Source organism: Zosterops lateralis, assembly GCF_965231275.1.
Source record: "Zosterops lateralis genome assembly, chromosome: 2".
Classification (NCBI taxonomy): Eukaryota; Metazoa; Chordata; class Aves; order Passeriformes; family Zosteropidae; genus Zosterops; species Zosterops lateralis.
The window spans coordinates 79,549,924-79,572,362 of record NC_139763.1 but is presented as its reverse complement, the minus strand read 5'-3'; the positions used below and the strand labels follow the sequence as shown (position 1 = coordinate 79,572,362).

Below are 22,439 nucleotides of genomic sequence, written 5' to 3'. Positions count from 1 at the left end.
GAGTGTTTCAGGATTATGCAGAGATGTTATGGCTCACCACTGCAGCTTTCCTTTGGGGAACAAAACCCTGAGCCCACAGTGCCTTTTTTTTCTCACTGACAGGCATGTAACTTGCTTTAAAGGCCAGATCTGGTATAAATGTTATTTGGTGTTAAGGCAGGAGTGTGTGCCCTGTGCAGCCTTCTTGTCCTGGAAACCATTAGGAGGACGGCCGCATACTTGGATTTTCACACACAGACTATCTGCTAATGTAATAGTCCCAGTGGAAAGTTTAGTGCTCGGGAATATTTTGCGGATTTGAGAAAAATCCCAGGAGGATTTTTGGTTTCATACAGCAATTGCTTTTTGGCAGCTTTGAGATAGATGTAATCTGGTCCCCATTTGTATCCTGAATTTTTAAACGGAACAGCCTGCCTTCCATTCAGGGCAGAAGTAGAAATAGATGGAAGTAGAAAAGTATAGTAACAAGAACAATATCACCTTTAAAAAGATTAAACTCTTAGAGCAACTTTTCTGTTCAAATGTTGCATTTAGGAAGTCCATTTTTGGTCCTTTTAGTGACTTTTTGAGTAGATGAGATACTGTTGTGGGTGTAAATTCCAAGAAAATCTGTAGAAACTGGTGAAACTGCTCCAGGTTTGGATTGGTGCATGTGAGAGCAGAGTTTGGCCACACAGTAAGGTGTATCCCATTAGCAGCAGGAGGTCCTGCAGCATTTGCTGGCTTTCAGTGGTCTTGTCCAGGTCAGATGTGTCCCACCATGGTGTGTGGCTGTGGTTTTCCTGATGCTTGTCTGTCCCACATCTTGAAGTTGTAGCATGTCATTTTTGTGCAGACCAGGCAGTGACAGCCAGCACGTGTCAAGGCAGCACCAGTCGAGGAGAGGGGTGATCTACAGGGGCATGCCACATCTCAAGGACACATAGCATGGGGTTAAATAATTGAGCAGCACTTGGCATTATCTGCTGGGACCATGTTGGCTAACACAAATATTAATGTGCTTAAGACAACACTAACTTCAGTGATCAAGTCTCAGGCTGGAAATAACAACGTTGTTAATTTAATTTAATTTAATTTAATTTAATTTAATTTAATTTAATGATGTAAAATGCTTTTAGTGAAATTCCTCCCTGTGATGGCTATCTGGGATGGACAGAGGGTCCCTGCTAGTGACATGTCCCATCCCCTGGGATGTGCCGCTCTGCTTGTGACCAGCACCGTTTGAGGCTGGTTTTGATGTGATGGCTCCACACCAGTGGCTGTTGCTGTGATTTTCCCTGTTCTAAATCTGAGCTGAGCCATCTAGGAACAAGACCTACAGGCAATTATCTTGTTAGCACTTCTACATATAACGCCTTTATTAAATTTCTGCATTTTCAAAGTGGCTGAATATAAATTGCGTGTAATGATTTAATAATGGAAAGATCATAATTGTACTATATATTCTGGTGGGAAGAAGGTTTAATTTCTTTTTGTTTTAAGTTATGACACTTAAGAATTGTGCAAAGACTCTGCTTAATGTGGGGTTATCACAAGCAGTTCTTCACACAGATCAAATGAAGAACTTGATCCTTAGGTTGGTTTGTTGCTTGTGTTTAAAAAAATGGAAAAACTCTAGAAATCCATACGATAGAGTTCAATGCCCGCCTTTTCAGTTAGAGAGTACTGTACAGCCTTTGTACTATTTTTGTTCTGTCCTTATCCCAGGCTCCTTTGTACGCTGCGAGTTTGTGGGAATGACTCAGGGAGAAAGCTATTTAACCTAAAGGACACCACTGGCAAAAAAAAAATAGATGCGTAAAGAGCAATGTCCATGACTGTGAGTGGGAACCAAGAGGAGTATTCGTGTGTGTCTGAAGAAGAGAGAGGTCCCAAAACCTCCTCCAAATGGGGTGAAAAAAAATCCTCTTCTTCAAGATGCTGTTTATTCAGTTCAAGAAGGGAATTTTATAACATAGTTGCTTGAAGTAACAAGGAACTAAGACTGAATGATCCACAGACCTAGGTCCTATTTCACTTCTGGTTAATTAATGGAAGGGCTTAAATATCCAAGTGACATGGATCATGCCAGTGCTTTTCTGTAACGTGATCATTTTTAAAGGCAGTAAGTACAGCAAAATTTATCGTGGCTTAAACTCCCGCTCTACAAGTGTCTTGTCTGTATGTTGTAGCTGATTGATGATTTTGCTTTTTTCCCCCCAGTGGAAGACGCTTTCCTTCCCTAAGAATTTATGTGATGAATTTTTATCTTGGAGGTTTTTTTTATTGCTTGGAAATCAGAATTTATAGTGTAGTGAAAATGTCTGCAGACAGTTGCTGGGGCGGTGTGGCTGTGGCAGAAGTGTTGTCTCACTCGCGAGCTCCATGTCAGCCTTTGTATTTCACTCTCTTACCGGGAGTTTCTTCCCCTACTTTCAGCTCTGAATAATACTTATCCTTTCATCTTGGAGCAGCAATGCTGACATGAGTCATCATTGTGCCACTAGCACCTTGATCAAAGCGGGAGTTTCAATTATTGATTCAATTCTTCGAATAAATTTGGGCTGGCTATATTTGTAGACTCAATGTTATAGCTGCAAAGGCAAATGTGTAGCTTATAATATAGAGAGACCTTAAAAATGCACATATTTTTGCAAATCCTGGCACAGCTGCCTGAGGAATATGCATCTCTTCCTCCATCGGGTTAATGCCCAGGTAAGTGTTTGGCACCTGGAGGTGTGATGAGAATACTGCCTGTATCCTGCGTCTCCTCTGGGGTGAGCCTGGGCTGGGGGGAAAACCAGCATGTTATTCTAGCATTATAAAACCTGTTACCATCTGAGATGAAAGAGTGGTGATGAGCACTGTTTGCCCCTACACGCTGGCACACCTGACTTCCATCGGGAAGGTGGAGAAGGGCGGGCATCCAAGGGGATCTCCCGGAGAGGCAGGCTTGGCTCCACTCTTTTCTGTATCCATCTGATCTCATGCCAGGTTTGGGAGCTGCCTTCAAAGCATATTTGCTTTGCTTCTCTCAGGTTTTTTTCTCCCTGCTTTGGTTTTTTGCTGAAGGGAAGCATATATGAAAATAAGCACGTGAGGCTGAAATTTCATGGAGAATGTTCATCCTTGTAAGCAGTTAAATTTGGACGTGTTAGCACAATTCTTTGGGGGAGATAGGGTTTGGCTGCCTCCATTGCCTATTCCCATCAGTCTTGCTTGTGCTTTCTTGAGCAATGCACTTTCTGGAGAGTGAAATGACAGTACCAAGGATGGGTGACTCCAGGAACTCTTCTTGAGCAAGGGAATAGCACAGTGTGGATCCTGGAGCTGATACTAGGATGAGGATTTCTTTCCCCAGAGCGGTGAGTTGCGGAGGCATAGCTTGGTCTGATAGTCCTGCCAGGCACAGGGGTGCAGCTTCTTTCACTTTCATGTGGGAAGTGAGAGGTGCTTCTCACTCACATCTGGTGTGCATTATGTGTGTTGGATTTTTGTCCTGCAAGATATTGCTTTGCTCCTGTGAAAATAATACTGGTGATGCTTGTTCAGTCCTCGCAGGGCTCAGGAGCCCTGGCAGTGGATTCGAGGTTCACAGGCAGAATTATGGGGTGTGAGGATGAGTCAGCCACCCCAGAAGTGACCTAGAAAACTTGTGCCTTGACTGGGGAGCTGCTGATGGAAAACAATTACCTATGGCTGCCTGAGCCCCTGTACTTCATTTGGAGCTGTGGCTGCAAAAGAATCCCAGTGCTGCTGGAGGTACCAAAAGCATCCCTTGTGACATTGATAGGAGTCCAGTTTTTATACCTAAACAAACAAGTGAGACGTGTGAGTTTTTTTTTTTTTGTTTTTTTTTTTTTTTTTTTTCTATGCCAAAGGAAATTCAAATCTTCCTCCCAGGTTTGGGAGAGTGGTGTGGCTGTGTAGCTGGGGTATGTCAATCCCTGCTCACAAGACTGGGCCAATGCTTAGGAGAGAATGTGGAGTTCATGGGCCAGGATGCACATGAAGGGGAGTCCAGCCTTGACAGAGGGTCCCTGTGACCCACTGCAGGGACTGAGTGGTCCACCCTGGGCAATTCATGGCACAGCCTTTGTGCAGCCCCTGGCACCTTGGAATGTTTTACTGTTCTTGTGGTATTTCCCTTAAATAATTCTCTTCCTTTTTTGACCTGAGATTTTTATGCAACAACAGGGCAGAGAAAATATTTTAAATGTGGAATAAGGTATTTATACTCCTTTTTGGCACAGCTGTGATACAGAAGGACAGATGTAGGCTTGGAAATGATGTAATTTTTGTTCTGTCATTTTTGGACTTCCCTTACATACTGTGGCAGGGTTTATAGGAAAGTGTAAAGCTGCCTTACTTTTTAATTTCAGATGATTGCTTAGGATGATATTTGAAACACTTCAGTCTCTTTTGAACCACTGGGTCAGTAGGGTACTGATTAAAAGAGGAATTTTTGGAGGTCAGCTCTGTGGTTTTGTTTGGCTGGGTGGCTTTTGGGTGGAAGAAGAGGAGTCATACATGCCAGTAGCACAGGCTGGGCTGTGGGCAGCCACATTATGTTACCTGGATGGGCAGTGGGGTGTGATGCTGAAACTCATTACCTGGGCTCTGCCTTGAGGTGTTGCCTCTAAACAGCAGCAAGCTGTGTTTTCACAACCAGCATCTTTTGGTGTTTTACTGAAGACAAGAGTAGTAGCACAGTTTGACTGTAAGAAAACCATCTTCTCTGGCTGTTTTTACAAAATTGTTTCTTGGGGATGCTGTTATTGCTCTAAAACCATGGCTTTCCTCTCATGTCACAGCAATGAGTTTCCTATGTGGTTTGCTTTAGATCCTTTTTAAAACCAGACTGAAGCCACATCAGAAACAGGAAATATTTAAGTGTTGCTCCACTGTCTCTGGGTCCTGGCTGACTGTCTGGTGTTAATCTTAGCAGCTGATTCATTTAAATAGCTCTGAATCTTCAAATGAATTGCACTGCTGTGCAGTAACCTCGAGGATAATATGTCTGCTTCTGTACAGTGGAATGCATGCTTATCTGAAAGAAAAGGAAAACAAATGAATTGGTGTCAGGCAGTCACTTAGATGTAGGAGAGTCGGCAGAGATGCAGAAATGAAGGCCTGGAGCAGCTACCCAATTTAGCAGGAACTGAACTGGGCCAGAAATATGGTCATGTCTTACAGAGCTGGCTATAAGAGACACTAGATACACGGCAATTGAAGGCATGATGTCTATGGACTAGGCTGCATCCTGACATTCTGGGGCTGAGGGGGCTGGGCTGGCTTTGGGAGGGGGAGAGGGGTGGGCACAGCACAGCTGGCAGCTGCCTACAGACATGATGAGGTTGGTTCTTCTTGGCAGTGCCTCTCACAAAACATGGGGCAGCAGCTGCAGCAGCTGTGGTGTGTGGCTTGTTTGGGCTACATATGGGTAAAAAGCCATTCCCCAGGGACATGTCCCTGGTGGGGTGATGATCTTCATCCTAGGTTGCCCTCAACTAACTTCTTACTCCTGCCTGCTGGGCACCACTGCTCTGGCACCAGGAATCAGTTACAGGGATGAAAATTGCTCCTCTGGTGAGCATTGTAGAGGAATGAGGAGGTCTGGGAAAGGAACAAGTGCGTGACCATTGGATGGGTGCCTTTCACCGTGTCAGAGCTGGATGTAATAAAGCCTTTCCCTTCAGAGAGGGGAGCTGGGATTTGGAAGGCTCCAATGAGAGCAAGGGGAGAAAGAAATAAGGCTTGTGCCTTGCTCCAAATGGCTTGTGAGGTTCCTCTAAGCTTTCAAAGTGGTGCCTTACTGCCCATGATCTGGATTGTGGCTGTGTGCCAAGCACTGATCTCTTGGCAACTGTTTTCCATGTTACACAGAAATTGGTTTTCTGTGTCAGTTACAGTTGACATTTTATTAAAACCTACTGTGAATGAACATAAAATATTGTTACATCATTCTTAACATCATAAAACATCATGACATCATTTTATGATGATGAAACATCAGCATGGGCACAGCACAGTCCCATAGTTTCTGCCTGGACTGGGGCTACTTGATTTTGACTCTGATATAACAGAGATCAGAAACTGAGCAGTTTGGCAGATGCTGGCGTTTACCAGTCCTGATTTTAGCAGAATATTGCTCTGCCATGACAACCAAGCACAAGTGGTTAGGTGAGAATTTCTGCTCCTGTTAAAGAAAAAAACATGTCTTTATTTTCAATCTTGTAAAATTTGAAACCATGACCCAAGGGTGCCTACAGACTCGAAATGCAGAAAGCGAGGATACTGTTAGTTTTACTAACAGCTTATTTCTTTTGAATTCTCTTTGGTGAGAGGTGGGGCCAATCCCAGTATCTGCTGGCTGTACAGGTTGCCTGTAATGCATGAAGCTGCTTGTCTTCTTCCATGGGTGTGCAGGTTTTCTTTGCTTCTCCCCAATGTACTTTTTATTCATAAAACAGGCTTGTGTTTGAAATGCACTGGTTATGTACAGGATTCCAAATTTCAAGGCAGGACTGTGTGTGTGGAGGAGCAATGAAGGGTGTCTTTAATCCTATTCTCTACTAGAATAGGCCAATAATTTTGGAAATTAATGTACTTGAGATTTTTCTTGGATCTGTGTCAGCATCAGCACAATTTACAGACCAGTCTCCTATGCTTGTTTTCACAAACATATATGGCTTAAATCTACTCAAGCAAGCAATCTTTCCCTCTTGCTCTCTAAATATAGATAACTGCCATACACATTCATGCATAATATGAATGGTAAAGTGATGAATTCATTAACATTTTGCAGAAATGCCTATTTCCTCTCCTCTTGGCAAAGAAGAAAATAGTATCTTCGTGCCTGTAGAAATGACAGGCTGGATCCTACCCCCTTGTTTTCCCCCTTGGTCTCCCTGCAGTTGCATGGGGTTAGCAATGACCTGTGTAATATACGCAGGGAGCATGCAGTTAGCTGAGCACAAACCAAGCAGTCAGGATCAATAAATCCAGGTCATTTGTGGATGACTGTTTTTCCTGCAGAGTGGGGTGCTGTGGACCCCTGTGCCTGTGGGGTTCCTGCCCCACAGGGATGGCTGGAAGCTTCGCCAGTGGCACTTCGAGCACTCTGCCTCCTGCTCAAGCAAGTCCTTGGCAGTGGCTGGTGCTAGAGATTGATGGCCATTTCCATAGCCTAAAACCTGTGACAGCCAGTGGGGTGAGTGGAGAGTGAACCTGCTGTGTGCCTGTTGTGCCAGGTTACTTGCAGCAAGGAGATGCTCATTTCCAAGGTTTGAACCTCAAAGAGCCTCTCTTTACAAAAATGAGTAAGTTCTCCGAAAAATGAGAAAGTAAAAAAATCATAAAATCGTAGAACAGATCAAGTTGGAAGGAACCTCACAGATCATCTGGTCTAACCTTTTGAGGAAAGAAGACAATTTAGATGAGATTATCTAGGACAGTGTCTAATCGCATACTGAAAACCTCCAGTGATGGGGAGTCTGCCACATCCCTGGGGAGGTTGTTCACTGAGTGATTGTTTTCACTATAAAAAGTTTCATCCTTATGTCAAGATAAAACATCTCTTAGTGCAATTTGTGCTTGCTACCCCTTCTCACTGTAGCTCCTTGTGAAGAGAGAGCCTCTTTCCTCTCTGTAGCCTCCCTTTAAATGCTGCAAGACTGTAATGAGAGCTCCCTCACAGCCTTCTCTTCTCCATGGAGAAAGGACCTAACTCCTTCAGCCTTTCCTCACAGAACAGGTTCTACAGCCCACTGATGATCTTTGCAGCCCTCCTTTGGACCCTGTACAGTCTGTATCTTTCTTGAATTGTAGGATTATGCCAATGTCATTTGTGGCTTGAAATATAGGGTCAAGCCAGTGTGGTTCCTGGCTTAACACTGCTGTGATGCATTTTGTATCAGCTTGTTAAAACAAGCACCTCTGAGAACAGATTTGGGATGAGCCTTGTTGTTTGCCAAGTTGCAGGCAGAAAAGGCCTTAACACTGTGTAAGCACTGCTCAGCAGAGACAAAAACATCCCTATGTTATCAACAATGTTTCCAGCACAAATCCAAAACATAGCCCCACACTAGCTACTGAGAAGAAAATTAACTCTGTCCCAGCCAAAACCAGAAGAGTCCAGCCATCAGTGGCTGTGGGATGCTGGGGCTGGAGCATGCAGCTCCTGTGCAGTTGGTTTGCCAGACAAATTCCCATGGCCCTCTAGCTATGTGCACTCTTTACCATATTAAGAACATCTGGACAAAGTGATTTATAAACCTTCTCCCTTGATAGCACTGGTTGTATTTTATGTCTCAGCAATTTTCTGTGTTGCTGAACTATTACTCATGAGCATATTTTGTGGTAAGGCCTTTCCCAGACTATAGCCCTATTTAATGTGTGGCTGTGTCCTCACCTTTCCTTCTTTTTACCCACTCCCTTGATCAGTTTTATGCTGGCTCTGTTGGTTTCATGTTCTGGGGCTATGCCTTGATTTGTGAGCTTGTGACTTGTCACTGTTAGCTGTTACAAACCTTTCTTTGTACCTGGACTGAGGACTTTGTAGGCCAGGCTGGGTCAATGCATGAAACAGCACTGGTGACTTGGTGTTCTGCCTCTTGTTCCTCAGGGCTAATGTGTTATTTGGGAAGTGTGGATTGAAGAGGTGATTTGCTCACTGGCCTCAGAAGGGCTTCTCAGCACCTAGCCGTGCTCAAGAAATTTTTTTGGACTACTAACACAAGTCACAGCCTCACATTTTGTCATTCCTGCGGTTTCTTTACTGGCATTCTGTTCTTCTTTCCTACAGGCTCCACATCTGTTTGTTACAAGCCTACCAGCCCAGTCCAGGTACTGGAAGACACTGGCTTTCTTTACCAGGATCACCAGTTGTTTGCTGGCAGGCATGAGGTGTCCCCTCTAACAGCTGAAGTGATCAGTGCCAAAGAAAAAGCTGGTAAGTGCATGGCCACACTTCTGTATGAACCCACTGCATATACTTCCAGGTTTTTCCCAAAGTATAAACCAAGCAGTTTAAATGATTTACAAGTAATATTTAGAGAGTTGAACGCCAGCTTCTCATTCTTCGTAATGTCAAAGTTACCTTTGACTTGTGTATTGTTACCCATCTGTATTTGTGGAGGGTGCATCATTTCCACTTATCCTTTGGGACATGGTTGCATTTTACTGCACAGCTGGACCAATTTCCATGGCTCTTTTGCTGATGGAGCAAGACCATAGGCACTGTGGAAAGCTCACTGTGGTCAGTCTTTCTGGACTTCAATAACAGGCCACAACCCCAGCGGGTGAGGCGGGCAGGAAGATAACACTGTTTCAGGGAAAGCAGGAGAGGTGTATTCTTCTAGGGCAGGTGTAGAGTGAAACAGCCTGGCAATCTTCTCTCTCTCTTGAGCCCTACAATCATCTTTAAGGCTTTGCCACAGAAATGTTAGCAGAAGTGACCTCTTATCATTGTTAAGAGTCAAAGGCTTTTCTTTCCCTCTGGCATCCAGGTTGTATGTAAGTTATCCTGCAGCATGTGCAGTAACTGATGAAACTTGAAGGAAATGACCAGACCTCAAGAGAAAGTTTGCTTTTAAACTGCTTTCAAATGCCAAAAAACAAATGTTACAAACTCCTCTGAGAATTGGGAACAACAGCAGAGAGAGAAAGTTTCCAAGAGTGACCTCAGGAAACTGAACTGCAGAAAGTGCCTCCTTCGTGCTTAGGGACACTGGAAGACCCTTCTCACTTTTGTCTGCACTGGAGTCTTTCAGGAACATTTCTCTGAGCTCATACAGTGTTCAGATAGACATCTTACAGCACTTCTGGGATGGAAGGAGGGCTCCAGGAGGGAGGGATTCCAATGGTCTCAGCCATGGTTAAATTATAGAATATCCTGAGTTGAAAGGGACCCATTGGGATCATCAAGTCCAACTCCTTGCCCTGTGCAGGACACCCCAAGAATCATACCATGTTCCTGAGAGCTTTGTCCAAATGCTTCTAGATGCTTAGCTCCAGACAAGCTCCACTGCATGTATAGTGCAAAGATGGTGCCATTGTCTCTGACTGTATTAGGATTGTGTAGCTAATCTGTCTGTGCTTTTTTTTTAAATGTTGGCATTAAATCTATGACCATAATGTCTTCCTCATGTTGACCCAGCAAAATTACAACAGTTAGTATTGATTTCCGTAGAAATAATGTTTTCAGCCAGAAGGGAAATTGCAGTTTTAGAGGAAGATACCAGAGCACAGATTATTCTCAGATCTTTAGGACCATTTCATTTTCAGTTCTATTTGACAGTTTTTCTGTGACACATTTTACATTTTATTTTGTCATGGCACACAGTACGCTTACACCTTTGGCCATTAAAAATATAGCAATTTGTACTGCCATACGGGCTGCCTCTGTAAGTTGTGCAAGCCATCTCCAGGGAGAGGTCAAACACTGGAACAGGATTCCTGGAGAGGTGGTCAATGCCCCAAGCCTGTCAGTGTTTAAAGAGGCATTTGGACAAGGACCTTAATAAAGCACTTTAACTTTTTGTGACCTTTGAATTGGTCAGGAGTGGGATGAGATAATCAATGTAGGCTCCTATCCTATATCCTCTATCCTATTGATGTTTGAAAATACCAAATTTCTCTGTGACATGGAATCTTCCTTGTTGACTTAGAAGGAGGTTCAGAGCTGTGGGTATGGGACACATGAAATATTATGGAGAGAAAGGCCAGGGAGGGGACTGGAATGTATTTCTAGGGGTCACTGCCAAACAGAATTAAGGTTTAGGGGTGGAAGATGAGCAGAGAGCAGTGCTCTGCCTCCTTTGTTGGCTTCCATGTCCCCTGTGCTGCCAGGGGAATCTTGGCAGGACACTCACTGCCTGTTGGGGCATCCTGGGCACAAGGTCACTGTTGTGGGATGGAGGAAGGGAAGAAGGAGCAGGGGGCATTAGACGTCCTGGACAGCAGAGCTAATGGCCACCTCTCTCTCCCTGCCCAGCCGAGGAGACCCTCTGCACCCTGCGCCCACCCAGCTTCCGCCGTGTGCCAGAGGCGGAGATGCGAGGGGCAGAGGAGGTGGCAGCCGGCACGGTCCTGCAGCGCCTGATCCAGGAGCGGCTGAGGTATGGCAACCCCAGCGAGAACATGAACCTGCTGGCCATACAGCACCAGGCCACGGGCAGCGGCGGCCCCTCCAACAGCACTGCCAGCACTCTCTCTTCCGCAGAAAACCTCGCTCCCGAAGACCTGCCAATGGTCCAGCCGTCAGGGCGACAGGAACCACAGGGGCAGGAGCACCAGGGGGACGGTGCTGCCATGGAGAAGCAGCCTCGGGCCCCGCAGCCCCCGCATGGCACCGAGGAGCTCCCCACCTATGAGGAGGCCAAGGCCCAGTCTCAGTTTTTCCGTGGCCAGCCCGCACCACCGGCCGCTGCCGCCACGCCGGGTTTTTATGGCTCCTCCAGCCAGAAGTCCAGGACGGAGGGGAGGCCGACGGTGAACCGGGCCAACAGTGGGCAGGCACACAAGGATGAGGCCCTGAAGGAGCTGAAGCAGGGGCACGTCCGCTCGCTGAGCGAGAGGATCATGCAGCTCTCGCTGGAGAGGAACGGGGCCAAGCAGCATCCCCCAGCCCCGGGAGGTGGGAAGGGTTTCAAGGCAGCCCCACAGCCCAGCAAGGCCACGGACCCACGGGGCCCGCCTCCCGAGTACCCCTACAAAGGCAAGGCAGCAGCCCCAGGCAGCAAGGCGCAGGAGCACGGGCTCTTCTATGGCGAGCAGTCATCACAAGATGTCCTCAAGGTCGCCTACGCCGCCCCCCAGCCCGCCCGGGCAGAGCTGGCCCTCGTCCGCTACCAGCCGCCCCCAGAGTACGGGGTCAGCAGGTAATGCCTTTGGGATGGGGCTGTCCATGCTGGGGGAGCCGCTGTCTGTGGGGCTTGGGGCTCCTGTAGACGTGGCCAGAGTGAGCTGTAGCTCCAGGCACACGGTGGGGACATCACTAACATCCTGTGGCCCAGCTGGTGAAGGCACCTGTGTCTCCCAGAGGACTGTATAAAGCTTATATTCCACTTATGTGCTACTTAACTCTTCCCACAGAGCTCACATGAGGCTTTCACGGTACTGGGCCCCTCATGCCAGGCCTCCCCGTGAGCACAGGTTTATTCCAAGCACATTAAAAGTAATCCAGTGTTTGCTGGCTGTATGCTGATCCCTTTGAGTGGTGCAGGTCCTGCTTTCAGAGATGAAGTGATGTGTTAAAGGTTCCTTTTCCTTGCCATACCTAAATGCAAGTGTTTCTCTGTCTCATCTCTGTCTTTTTGACCTCTCAGACAGCTATTTTGTTGGGTTTGGAAGTCTGAAGTTGTTCGGTGTGAATGTGAGCAGTTTCTATGTTTCAAGCTGCCTCACTGGGTCTTTACTGATCCCAGAATCCCCAAAGGTTTTGTTGGCATCACCTTAAGTTGCACACAGTTATTTTACCACAGCACAGGCACAAAGAAAAGGTGGTGCAACCGACCTGCCTCTTTCTGTCCAAAATATGTGAGGCATGAAATGCAGGAGGGAATGCTCTGCTTTTCCTTGTTTGCAGAAAGGATGGGTTTTGTGTCGGGACAGGTGGAAACTCAAAGTGTAGTTTCAGTCACAGGAGCAAGGTGGCTGTGACAAGTGGCAGGCCTGCACTGAGTCTTTCTATAGCTACATGTATGGCCATTGTGCAGAGTTTTTGCAATTTTTTTAGAGCAAGATGGTATTTTTAAGACCTCAGCAAAAATGCCTGTTTATGCAAAGAAAGACTTATATGGATGAGGGCAACTGGGGCCATGCTTTCATGCAGTTGTTTGTGGTGCTAACAAAGATCTCCAGCACCAAGCAGATTCATCCACACAGAAAAGGAGCTGGTTTTTACCACTCTTGGAAATGCTTGGAAAATACTGGTTCAATAGCATTCTGAGTCTGTGCAAGTGAGTGGAGCTGGGTGCTGCATGCACTGCTTCAGCTAACTGGGAACATCAGCAGGTCAAGTGGAAAACCCTTTGGGGCCACTTCCAGAGCTCTTCCCATTTGTCTGATCAGCAAGGTTAATGCTGAGAAACCCCCTTGATTCAGTGCAAATTTCCAGGCCAGTCCTCAGTAAAGGCTGGATCACCCCAGCAGCTGTGGGGGAAATCCACTGGCTCGTGATGCTGGTCACTGCTTGTTCCTGGCAAGGCAGCATCATTTACCCCCAAATCACACTGTCTGCTACCCCTGTGTGCTGTTTTCTTTCCATGATGCTGGAGAAATCTCCCTGCTGTCAGGTTACAGGGGCACCACGGGGAGGGATATGCAGTGCAGCAGAAGGCTGGCAGTGTGACAGAGCAGAGCTGCCAAGTTTTGCACACTTATTAAAAAAATCTTCAGTGATATCTTTCTTGCAACTCAGCAAGGGCCTTAATACTTCTCAGTCTGCATATATCCCTGCTGGCTATGCCAGCAAGCTTGTACAGATGTAGGTTTGGGGGCTGGCATAGCTGGGGGTTGTTTCACCAAAGCTAGGTTTGCTCTAAGGTGTATGGTGTCTTGTGAGCTTTATTTATGGCAGTTCTGGATCCTGATGTACAGGTGGTTATTTTCTGGTCGTTCTTGGCTCTCTTCACATGGTGCCTGGGTTTTGGGGAGGTTTTCCTGTCAGTGAATAGGGGAACATTTGGCTGTGTTCAGACAGTGAGTCTCTGGGTCTCAACAAAGTGATAGTCTTCATCTTCATCTCAGGCTTGTCTATATTTTTTAACACAGGGATGTCAAGCTTCGCTTCAGCATGCTGAAATACTCATTACCTGGCTCTTTCTCAATTATTATGAACTGCTGTCACTAAAACCCAAAAAACAAACTCAGTTTATTCTGTACTTATTGCAGTTTAGAACTGGTCCCATGGTCTGTAGGATCTGTGTATGGTCCTGTCACCCAGGAAGATTTGGTTGACAAAAGCATTTAGGAGGTGACTGTAGTCCCTGTGTGCTTATTCATCACTTGTCATTTCTCTATCTTCAGCAGCTGTGCTCCAGTGCATCCTTGCATGCATCTTGGGCTGCATGACAGGATGGGCTTGCCCATGTCAGGGATGGTTAAAATACAATTTCATAAAGTGGTCTCTGTGCCAAATATTTCAATCTTTGGAGAGGATAAAGGCAGGTTATTTGTTCAGGGATGTCAGCCCTGTCTTCACTAGAGGATTTGGGCAGCAGTCTCTATCTGAGCCCTGCTGGAGAAGTAGGTTGCAGGGGGGGCTGTGTTACCCTCCTGGGTTGCTCCTAAGCACAAACCTTCCTGTGACTCTGCGCTTTCTCACTGCTTCTCCCCTTAACTGGGCTCTGGGGAGGCTCACTGCCAGGCATCTGGCTGGGATGGAGGACCTTGACAGAAGAGGTTGAGATAGGGGACTACCTGGTTTCATAAGGTTAACAGTAGGGATAGGGTTTGGAGAGGCTGTTTTTTTTGTTAGAGGAACAAGTGAGGTGAGGAATTTCAGCTTTCATCTCATGAGGAGTGTCTGGGAAAGAAGCTGATGGAAACAGAACTTTGCTCATGGTCAGACAAGAATCTCATATACCCCAGCATCTCCTTCCCTCTCTCTCGGTCATATTAGTTCCCCAGCCCATCCATCCTGGCATCGTCTGGTCAGGGACTGTGCAAAAGGCTTCCGTGCTCCAGAAAAGAGGAGGAACATAGAGTACATAGATCCAGAAGAAGCACTCACAGATACCAGGGATGGAAAAGACCTAAAGGGTCACTGAGCCCCCACTTCCTCACAGTCCTTCTTTGACAAGGGAAATGTCAAAGGAAAGGGATCAGTGCTGGGAGGGAGTTGTTGAAGGATAATGAAATAACTGTAGCTGCTGCTTAACTTTTTTTGGTGTGAGTTTTTGTTTTGCACAACTGGCTTTAAAGGAAACATTGCCTTTATAGTCATCAAGGTGAAATATTATAATTTATTGTAAATTTCAAGATAATTTGTGTTGTACTGAAGAACTCCTAGAGTCATATGATGTAGGGGTAGTCTCAGCATTTATATAAATTAGATTTAGTGACTTCTGTTTTTGTGGACATCAAAATTGCAGAGCAGAGCTTGAACCTTGAAGCTTAGAGGACAAAACAACCAGAAGCAAATAAAAATGAACCAGTATTTATTCATTTTAAAAACCAGTATTTTTAAGCCAGTTACTTGATGCTTGGGGCCCTGACTCACAACTTCCAAATGCTTTAAGTTGGCCAAGTATAATAATCTTTAGAAAACGTTTCCTTTCCTAGATGTGCAGCTATTCCTGAATGGTGTCTTTGCTAACTTTCTTAAGGTGGAGGTTCAGAAAGTCACAGCTTGTTAGGTAAAAGGGCTTAGAACTAATCTAATTTAGTTTATTTGCACAATGCCATGAATTAATTCCAGTTTGTGAAACATTCAGTCCTGGTGTGTATAACAGTCTCCATCTGGAGAATCCATCACAGCCTTTACAGCCTTGTTCCACTAGCTAATTGCCATCTCTGGCACAGATCTCCATTTTAGCTTCAGCCTGTATTTTCTAGTTCCCAGGGATTTTGCAAAATCTTTGTCAGATACAGTGAGGAGACCTCTGATATCAGTCCTTTAATACATTTAGCAGATGGAGCCTGGAGCCCTGTATTTATTTCACTGTTGTCAAATTCCCTTTTTTTTTCCACTGTTGAAAGCCAACCTGAACACTGGTTCAGTACCAGCTGGACGAGAGGCTAATCAGGTGTAGTAACACTTCTGATTTGACTCAGTGTTCCTTGTTTACTTAGCTCATTAACACTTGCAGTTGGCACCCTGGGATCTGCCCATACAGCTTGTTATCCAGCCAGGCATGTGAGGGTTGTCACAGCCCGGGATAGTATTTTCCACCCTTTTACTTTAGCTTGCTGTATTTATTCCTGGATGGATGAACTTGGACCAGCTTAGGTCGATATTGTTTCTCCATGTCCTGCTTAAGCAGTGATCCAGATCACTCAGTGCAATGAATCCTTTTCATTGATCCCAGTGGCTCTTGTCAGATCTTTGTGTTTTTTAGTCAGAATGATTTCTTTTTCTGCACTATTAATAAAAAGCGTGTATAATGCAAATGAAGCCTTGAACTGGAAACTCTGCTTCTTACTGAGGGGAATTAATTTGTGGTACGTGCAAAAGACAATCATGCAGGCACCTTTTCATTCTGATTTAATCCATGCATTTTGAAAGTCAGCATGCAGAATCAATGAAAAGGATAAATCTGGGCTGATTTTAAATACATCCCATTTTTTATGTGCTTCATAAAATTCCACACTGCCAGGATGCAGAAGTCTATAATTAACTGCTGAAATAGTCTGCTGCTTCTCCAGTTATTTGTGTATTTATTCCCCCTACACATACTACTGCTGTTTTCAGACAACCTGTTGATATTTACCAATTCGGCCATGTCTGTGGCTGCTGACAGGACACAAGGAGCTTGTTTTCTTCCCTGAGACAGGCAGGCAGGCAGGTTTGCTGGCACTGTGGACAAGCTGAAGGATGTTACACCCAAACTGACTTGTCCTGGCTTTTCTCTCCAAGGATAACCCAAGCATGAGCATGGGTTGGAGGCTGCACTTCGGTCTGATGTGAATGCTGGCAGCTCTGCAGAAGAGCTTTGCTTTGTATTCTCTCCTTCTGGTCTAATACGCCTTACATTAAAATAAATGAAAGAGAAATGAAGCTGTTTCCACAGCTTGGGTGATGCCCTGTCATTTCTCCTTACCTTTCTCTATTATTATCCCAGCTGGTTCCTCTAGAAGTGCAGAGGTTGAGGAAGGCACCTTTTCCCTCTGCTGAGCATCTGTTCTGAGTGTGGATCTCTGTGAGGAAATACAATATCCTGTCCCTCTCTTAACTACCGAGGATATGTTTGATACAGCAGATGTCTTTTTAGATTATAATTTTACCCTGCAAAATCTTTACATAATCGTGCCAAAGAAGCTAGGGCAAGTCTTTTCAGAACTAACAAATGTCACTAACAAAATAGTCAATTTGAGAGATGTGAGTCCAAGTCTGCAGAATGTTTTTTGAAAGAAACACTTGTGTTTACAAGGTGCTGCAACTATCAGCAACTATTGCTGATTCCATAAGACAGTCAATACCATGAGGGCCTTGAGCTTTGGCAAATGTTCTCCATTTCTTTCTGTATCATCATTTAGTGATGGATCTATAATTGTGTTTCCTTGCGCCATGACCATCAGACTGGGCTTGCTGACTTTGCCAGCATCCTGGTTTTTTCCTGCATGGTCATAATACTGTTTCTTCCATGTTATTCACAGTGAGACAGAATAGCGTTTGAAGTCTGCTTTGTGACTGCAGAAATTGTAATGATATCAGGTAGACACCTGGTCTGAGGTTAGTATCCAGACTGAAAGCTCCCAGTCAATGGGCAGGAATAAGCACATTTCACATGCTTTTTTACTCTCATTGTAAGGTAAAACCTAAGGCAACTTCAAAGAACTGCACCCCAGAAACGCCTTATTCTCATCGCTGACTCAGCCAGAGCATCCACAGAAGATGCATGAAGTAATGAAATAAAGTTCCTTGGGAGAGTCTTTGAAAGATGAAGTAGGCCAGTTTGCCCTAAAGGCAAAGGAAGGCAGAGCATTCAGGGAAAGATGAGCTAAATAGGTTAGAGGAGGGCATTTTAATTATGAATGTAAATGCCATGGTGTGTTGGAAACAAAGTCCTTCCTCCCCTGGCCCCTTTTCATCCCTAGGCAGAGGAGACCTTCACTGTACCTGTAGCAAGGCTGAGGTGGAATCTCCTTTCTAGAACATTTACAGGCATTTTAATTTTATTACTAATACTGCTCTGCTTTATCCAACAACAGCTCTTTTGTATTTATGATTTCCTGGTCATCAACAGCAACTGGACTTTATCATTAATTTTCCCTTCCAAGTTTCTTATTCCTACATAAAGTTAAAATTCTCCCCAAATTCCTGTCTTGGTAATTCTTGCTCTAAGGTGGTCCAGTATAAGAGGAGTGTTAAGACCATGCCTAAATTTGGGGGCTTGGGCAGCCCCAGCGTCTTGAGGGATTTCTTAAGAAAGTGAGGTCCATTGTCAGGTATTTTGCTGAAGACATTCTTTTACAAGCTACAGGTAGTGAGCTGTTATATATGTATCACAAGCTGTATCTGTGAAAAGAAAGAGAGTGTTTGATGACCCCAGCACAGTAGCCCTTGAAAGCTGCACTGTCTGCTGGTGCTCTTTATTAAAAAAGCTATTTTCCTTAATTTTTTCCCTTTTTTCTTCTTTACAATACATTGCAGAAGCTTATGGGGGCCCTACTTCTTCAATAATGTCAACAAAAAATATGTTTTTAATAGAAATGTAGCTGAAATGTTGGAGAGATGGCCAAAACTCACAATGTTCCACTGCTGCATGCTTTTAAGGATGATTTTCTACTAGAATGTGTTTGGCTGAAAGATTTTAACCTGCTCTAATGCAGAGTAAGATCAACATTAAAATACAGTAGAAGCATTGTGAAAATGTCATTCTTTACTAAGCCCAAAGGACCTTAGGATAATCCTGATTGCTGCGTTTCTTTGGAGCTTTACATGAGAATTTGGATAGGAACTAAGCTGATGTTATAACATTCCTATTTTTGCAAATGCTGATTTGTTAATGTGAATTGCTGTGTTTATTTTATTGCATACGTACTCAGAGATTTTGCAGTTGGCTAAGTCAGAACTAAATTGGGTCAGATTAAACAAGTAAAAAGAAAGTTAGAAACATTAATTTTGTTGAACATCTGTGCTTCAAGAAGTATAAAGTCAGTTGTACCTGTTCAACAGTTTCCAAGCTGGAAAACATTGGAGAATCCTTCCTGTGGCCCTGGCTGCTGAGATTCTGGTGGCTGGCAGCTGCTATAGGGTGTAAATCTTTAGTAGCTGAAAAAGTCATTTGCAGTTTAAGAAAATAGAGATCTCTGTGGTCTTTCCTTCCTCTGTAGTGTAAAGCTAGACAGACGAAAGTGACAAGAAAAGATTAAATGGATGAAAGGCTAAGATTTCCCAAAAGTACAGTGTCAAAAGTTCATGCAAGGGTCTGAAGGGTGTATCTGTGGACAAAATTGCTGTGCTTCATAATGAAAAAGAAAAATTGCTCTATCTCCACTGGTTTACTTTCAGAGATAAATTTCATTCTATTGCTCTACGCTATTCCCATAAAGAAGTGTGAAAATCCATACCTGCAGCAAATCTTCCAAATGTTCTACTTTCTAGTAAGTGTCTTTGTAAGGGTGTAACTGTATCCAGACAGTTGGACTTTTCCTTGCATAAAACCAGCGGTGCCTTTTCTTTTGGTAAAGACAAACAAGCTCACACTTAACTGAATTAATTGTTGTGGTAAAACGCGTGAGCACAGACTGGCTGTCAGCAGCACTGAGGAGGTGTCGTGTGCTTGTCTGAGTTCACATTCACTTGTGGAGCATCTTTTGCACTGTGAGTGACATTCCTCACTCATAATGTTATTTATTGCTCAGATTTTTGAGCAAAAGAATATTCAAGTCCCACAGTGGTCATCAGGTCCCTTGCCAGGTTTGCACACTGGAGTACCAGGAGGATGGAGTGACTGTGAGGATGGATGAGAACTATGCTCGTGATTGGAAGGCTGGAGCATCTCTTCTGTGAAGATGGATTGAGAGTTGGAGTTGTTCAGCCTGGAGAAGAGAAGGCTCCAGAGAGATCTTATTGCAGGCTTCTAATACTTAAAGAGGGCTTATAAGAAAGCTGAAGCAGGATGTTCTACCAAGGCCTGTAGAGATTGGACAAAAGGAAATGGCTTTGAACTGGAAGAGGGTAGATTTAGATTAGATATAAGGAAGAAATTTTTTATGCTGAGGGTGGTGAGGCACTGCAGCAGGTTGCCCAGAGAAGGTCTGGTGCTCCATCATGGGAAATGTTCAAGGCCAGGTTGGTTGGAGCCCTGAGAAGCCTCATCTAGTGAAAGGTGTCCAAGCCTATGGCAAGGTGGTTGGAACAGATGGTTTTTAAACTTCACTTCCAACCCAAGCCATTCTGTGATTCTATGAATTCCTGTGTGTTTTGTTGTGAAGTGTCATACAGCACCTTCCTGGCTTCCTGTCTTTTGGGGAGTTTTATCCTCTTTCAGTAGAAATTTAGCTCCTTAGTTATCAGCCTGCACCTCTTCCAGAGAACTAATGTACCTGGGACTGAGAGCAAGCCCTTCTGGCCCTGGGAGCTGCTCAGAGGGAATGGCCCCACTCTGTGCTCTTGAGTTGCCTCCATGAATGTTTAATTTACAGGAGAGACACAGCCTTAGAGCATGTCTGTGCTAGGCAGGTAAAAGCCATCTCAAGGCCAGACTGAGCTCAGCACAGCTTTCCTCAGTGCTGGCTGCATGAAACTCTACTGGGATCTTCTTCCCAGGAACACTGGTCTGTACTTCTGACCAGGTTAGCAGTGCACTTGTGTTGAGTGTTTCCTCCATTTCAGTACCTTTCTGTGTGGGTGTATTGGGAAAAGGTGGGATGAGAGTGTGGGACTCTGTGTGTGCTGTGTCAGGGGGCCTGCAGAGCCTGATTTGCTTTCACTCTAGTTTGGACAGAAGATTAAGGCTGAATTGCTAGCTGTCTTTACTGTTGTGTGGCTTGGTGGGGACAAGTTTGTTAGAGCAGTGCTGTTTATTTTCTAGGGCAGGATTTTAAAATTGTCTTCACTTTTCAGCTTTGTTCTGCTGCAGTTGAAGGAAGTGGTGGGATATTGTCAGTGGAATTAGGCCAACAGTGAAGGCTTTTGGAAACCCTGTTTTGAGAAGCTGTGTAGGTGCAGAAGACAACAGTAACCATAATTACTATGTATTTATATAGTACAAAATTGTCTAAGAAAAAACATTCATGGATCTTTGAGTCCCAGTGGGGTAAATGTGTCTGTTCATTATGTCTTCTGCCTTGTGTAGAGTACAGAAATAAAGGTAGTAATAACATCAGCAAGCCTAATAGCTTGTAGTTACATTAAAATACAAATCCCAGAAAGTACTTGATTGCAGACTTTGAGATGGGGTCCAGCAGACAGCTTATTTTCCAACCTAACTGGGCCCTGACACTGAGGTCACCTGGTCTGAGTTGAGTCTCTTTAACAAGATCAGTATGGAAATTTCAGAACTTTGGCATCAGGGCTGAGGAATGGCTCAGTCTGTTCACAGTGAGATTTTGCCTGGGGCTCCTTCCCCTGGCTGAGGGTTTGAGGACTGCCTATGCAGTGGATGGAGGGATGGAGGTGGGTTGGGTCAGGGACTCTGATCCCACCTGGCTATCAGCTTCAGGCTTACCCTCACTGCTGAGACATCCTCCTGGATTATCTTCAGCCATTGCAAATTATGATTCAGGTATTAAAGAGCTGCCTGCTGACAGAAAGCCTAGCTCACAAGCAGATCCACTATCAGCTCACTTCTTATTCTTCCCTGATGAGTCTGGTGAGTGATAGATGCCCTTAACTGGGGAGTGACACAGTGAGATCTCCCACTGGAAGATGGCTTTCATGGCTCACTGTGATTGAACGTGGCTGTGCCTCCAGCAGTTCCACAGCAACACTTCCCTTTTCCACTTGCTAAAGCCACTCAGGAATGCTGCTCTGCTCACATCACTTCCTCTCACCTCCCAACTCAGCTGATCTGCTGGTCTTGCTCTGGGCAGGGAGTGGTGTTCCAAGGGTGAGTAATGCATCCCTTGTGTTTTCTTCAAGCCTGCCAGCTTATGCTTCTCATCTATGGCATTTGTGGGAAGGGGAGGCAGGGAGAGGCTGGCTGCTGCTGAAGTATTAGCTGCACACCTAGGCAAAAATGTTGGTTTTGAGTCAGTGCTTCCTTTATCCGTTCATACCAGATGTGTACGTCACTGTCAAGAGCAGGCGAGGAGACAATTTACCCAGTCTGTGCTGCGACTGTTGGTATTTAGGAGTCGTGACTGTCCAGTTATAGCACTATTAATAAACCATGCAGTCATTAGGTGGGAGCTCCCGTAAGCATTTCGAGGGCGTGCGGCTCTAACGCTTCCCCCATGTGTGCTTCCCCACAGCCGACAATGCCAGCCGCCCTTCCCGCCGGCTCAGCAGCACAGCCCCATGTCCTCGCAGGCCACTGCTGGCCCTCTGCTCCCGGGCTCCCTGGCCCCACTGCCAGCCCCTGGCACTGCCCAGAGCCCGACGCTGCAGCCGGGCCAGCAGCTGACACCCGACGCCTTTGCCATCGTGGAGCGGGCGCAGCAGATGGTGGAGATGCTCTCCGAGGAGAACCACGTGCTGCGGCAGGAGCTGGAGGGGTACTACGAGAAGGCAGACAAGCTGCAGAAGGTAGGTGTGGAGGTTGGGATGGAGCCTGGCCACGTGCTTCTGCCTTTGGGCAGCTGTTGTTTGTTCATAGTTGTGTCACTGCAATGGAGATGTACCATTG

General features: G+C 45.3%; 1 protein-coding gene across 2 annotated transcripts in view; it reads left to right on the top strand.

Annotated features, from left to right (window-relative positions):
- The window catches only part of AMOTL1 (angiomotin like 1), a gene marked incomplete at its 5' end in the record, with an annotated part of 66,104 nt that overhangs the window by 14,453 nt on the left and 29,212 nt on the right, over positions 1–22,439 (top strand). For both annotated transcript variants that reach the window (XM_083854615.1, XM_083854616.1), the window contains 3 exons: positions 8,786–8,932; positions 10,976–11,861; positions 22,066–22,339. In XM_083854615.1, coding sequence (XP_083710741.1) covers positions 8,786–8,932; positions 10,976–11,861; positions 22,066–22,339 — 1,307 coding nt within the window. The remainder of the gene's footprint in view (positions 1–8,785; positions 8,933–10,975; positions 11,862–22,065; positions 22,340–22,439) is intronic.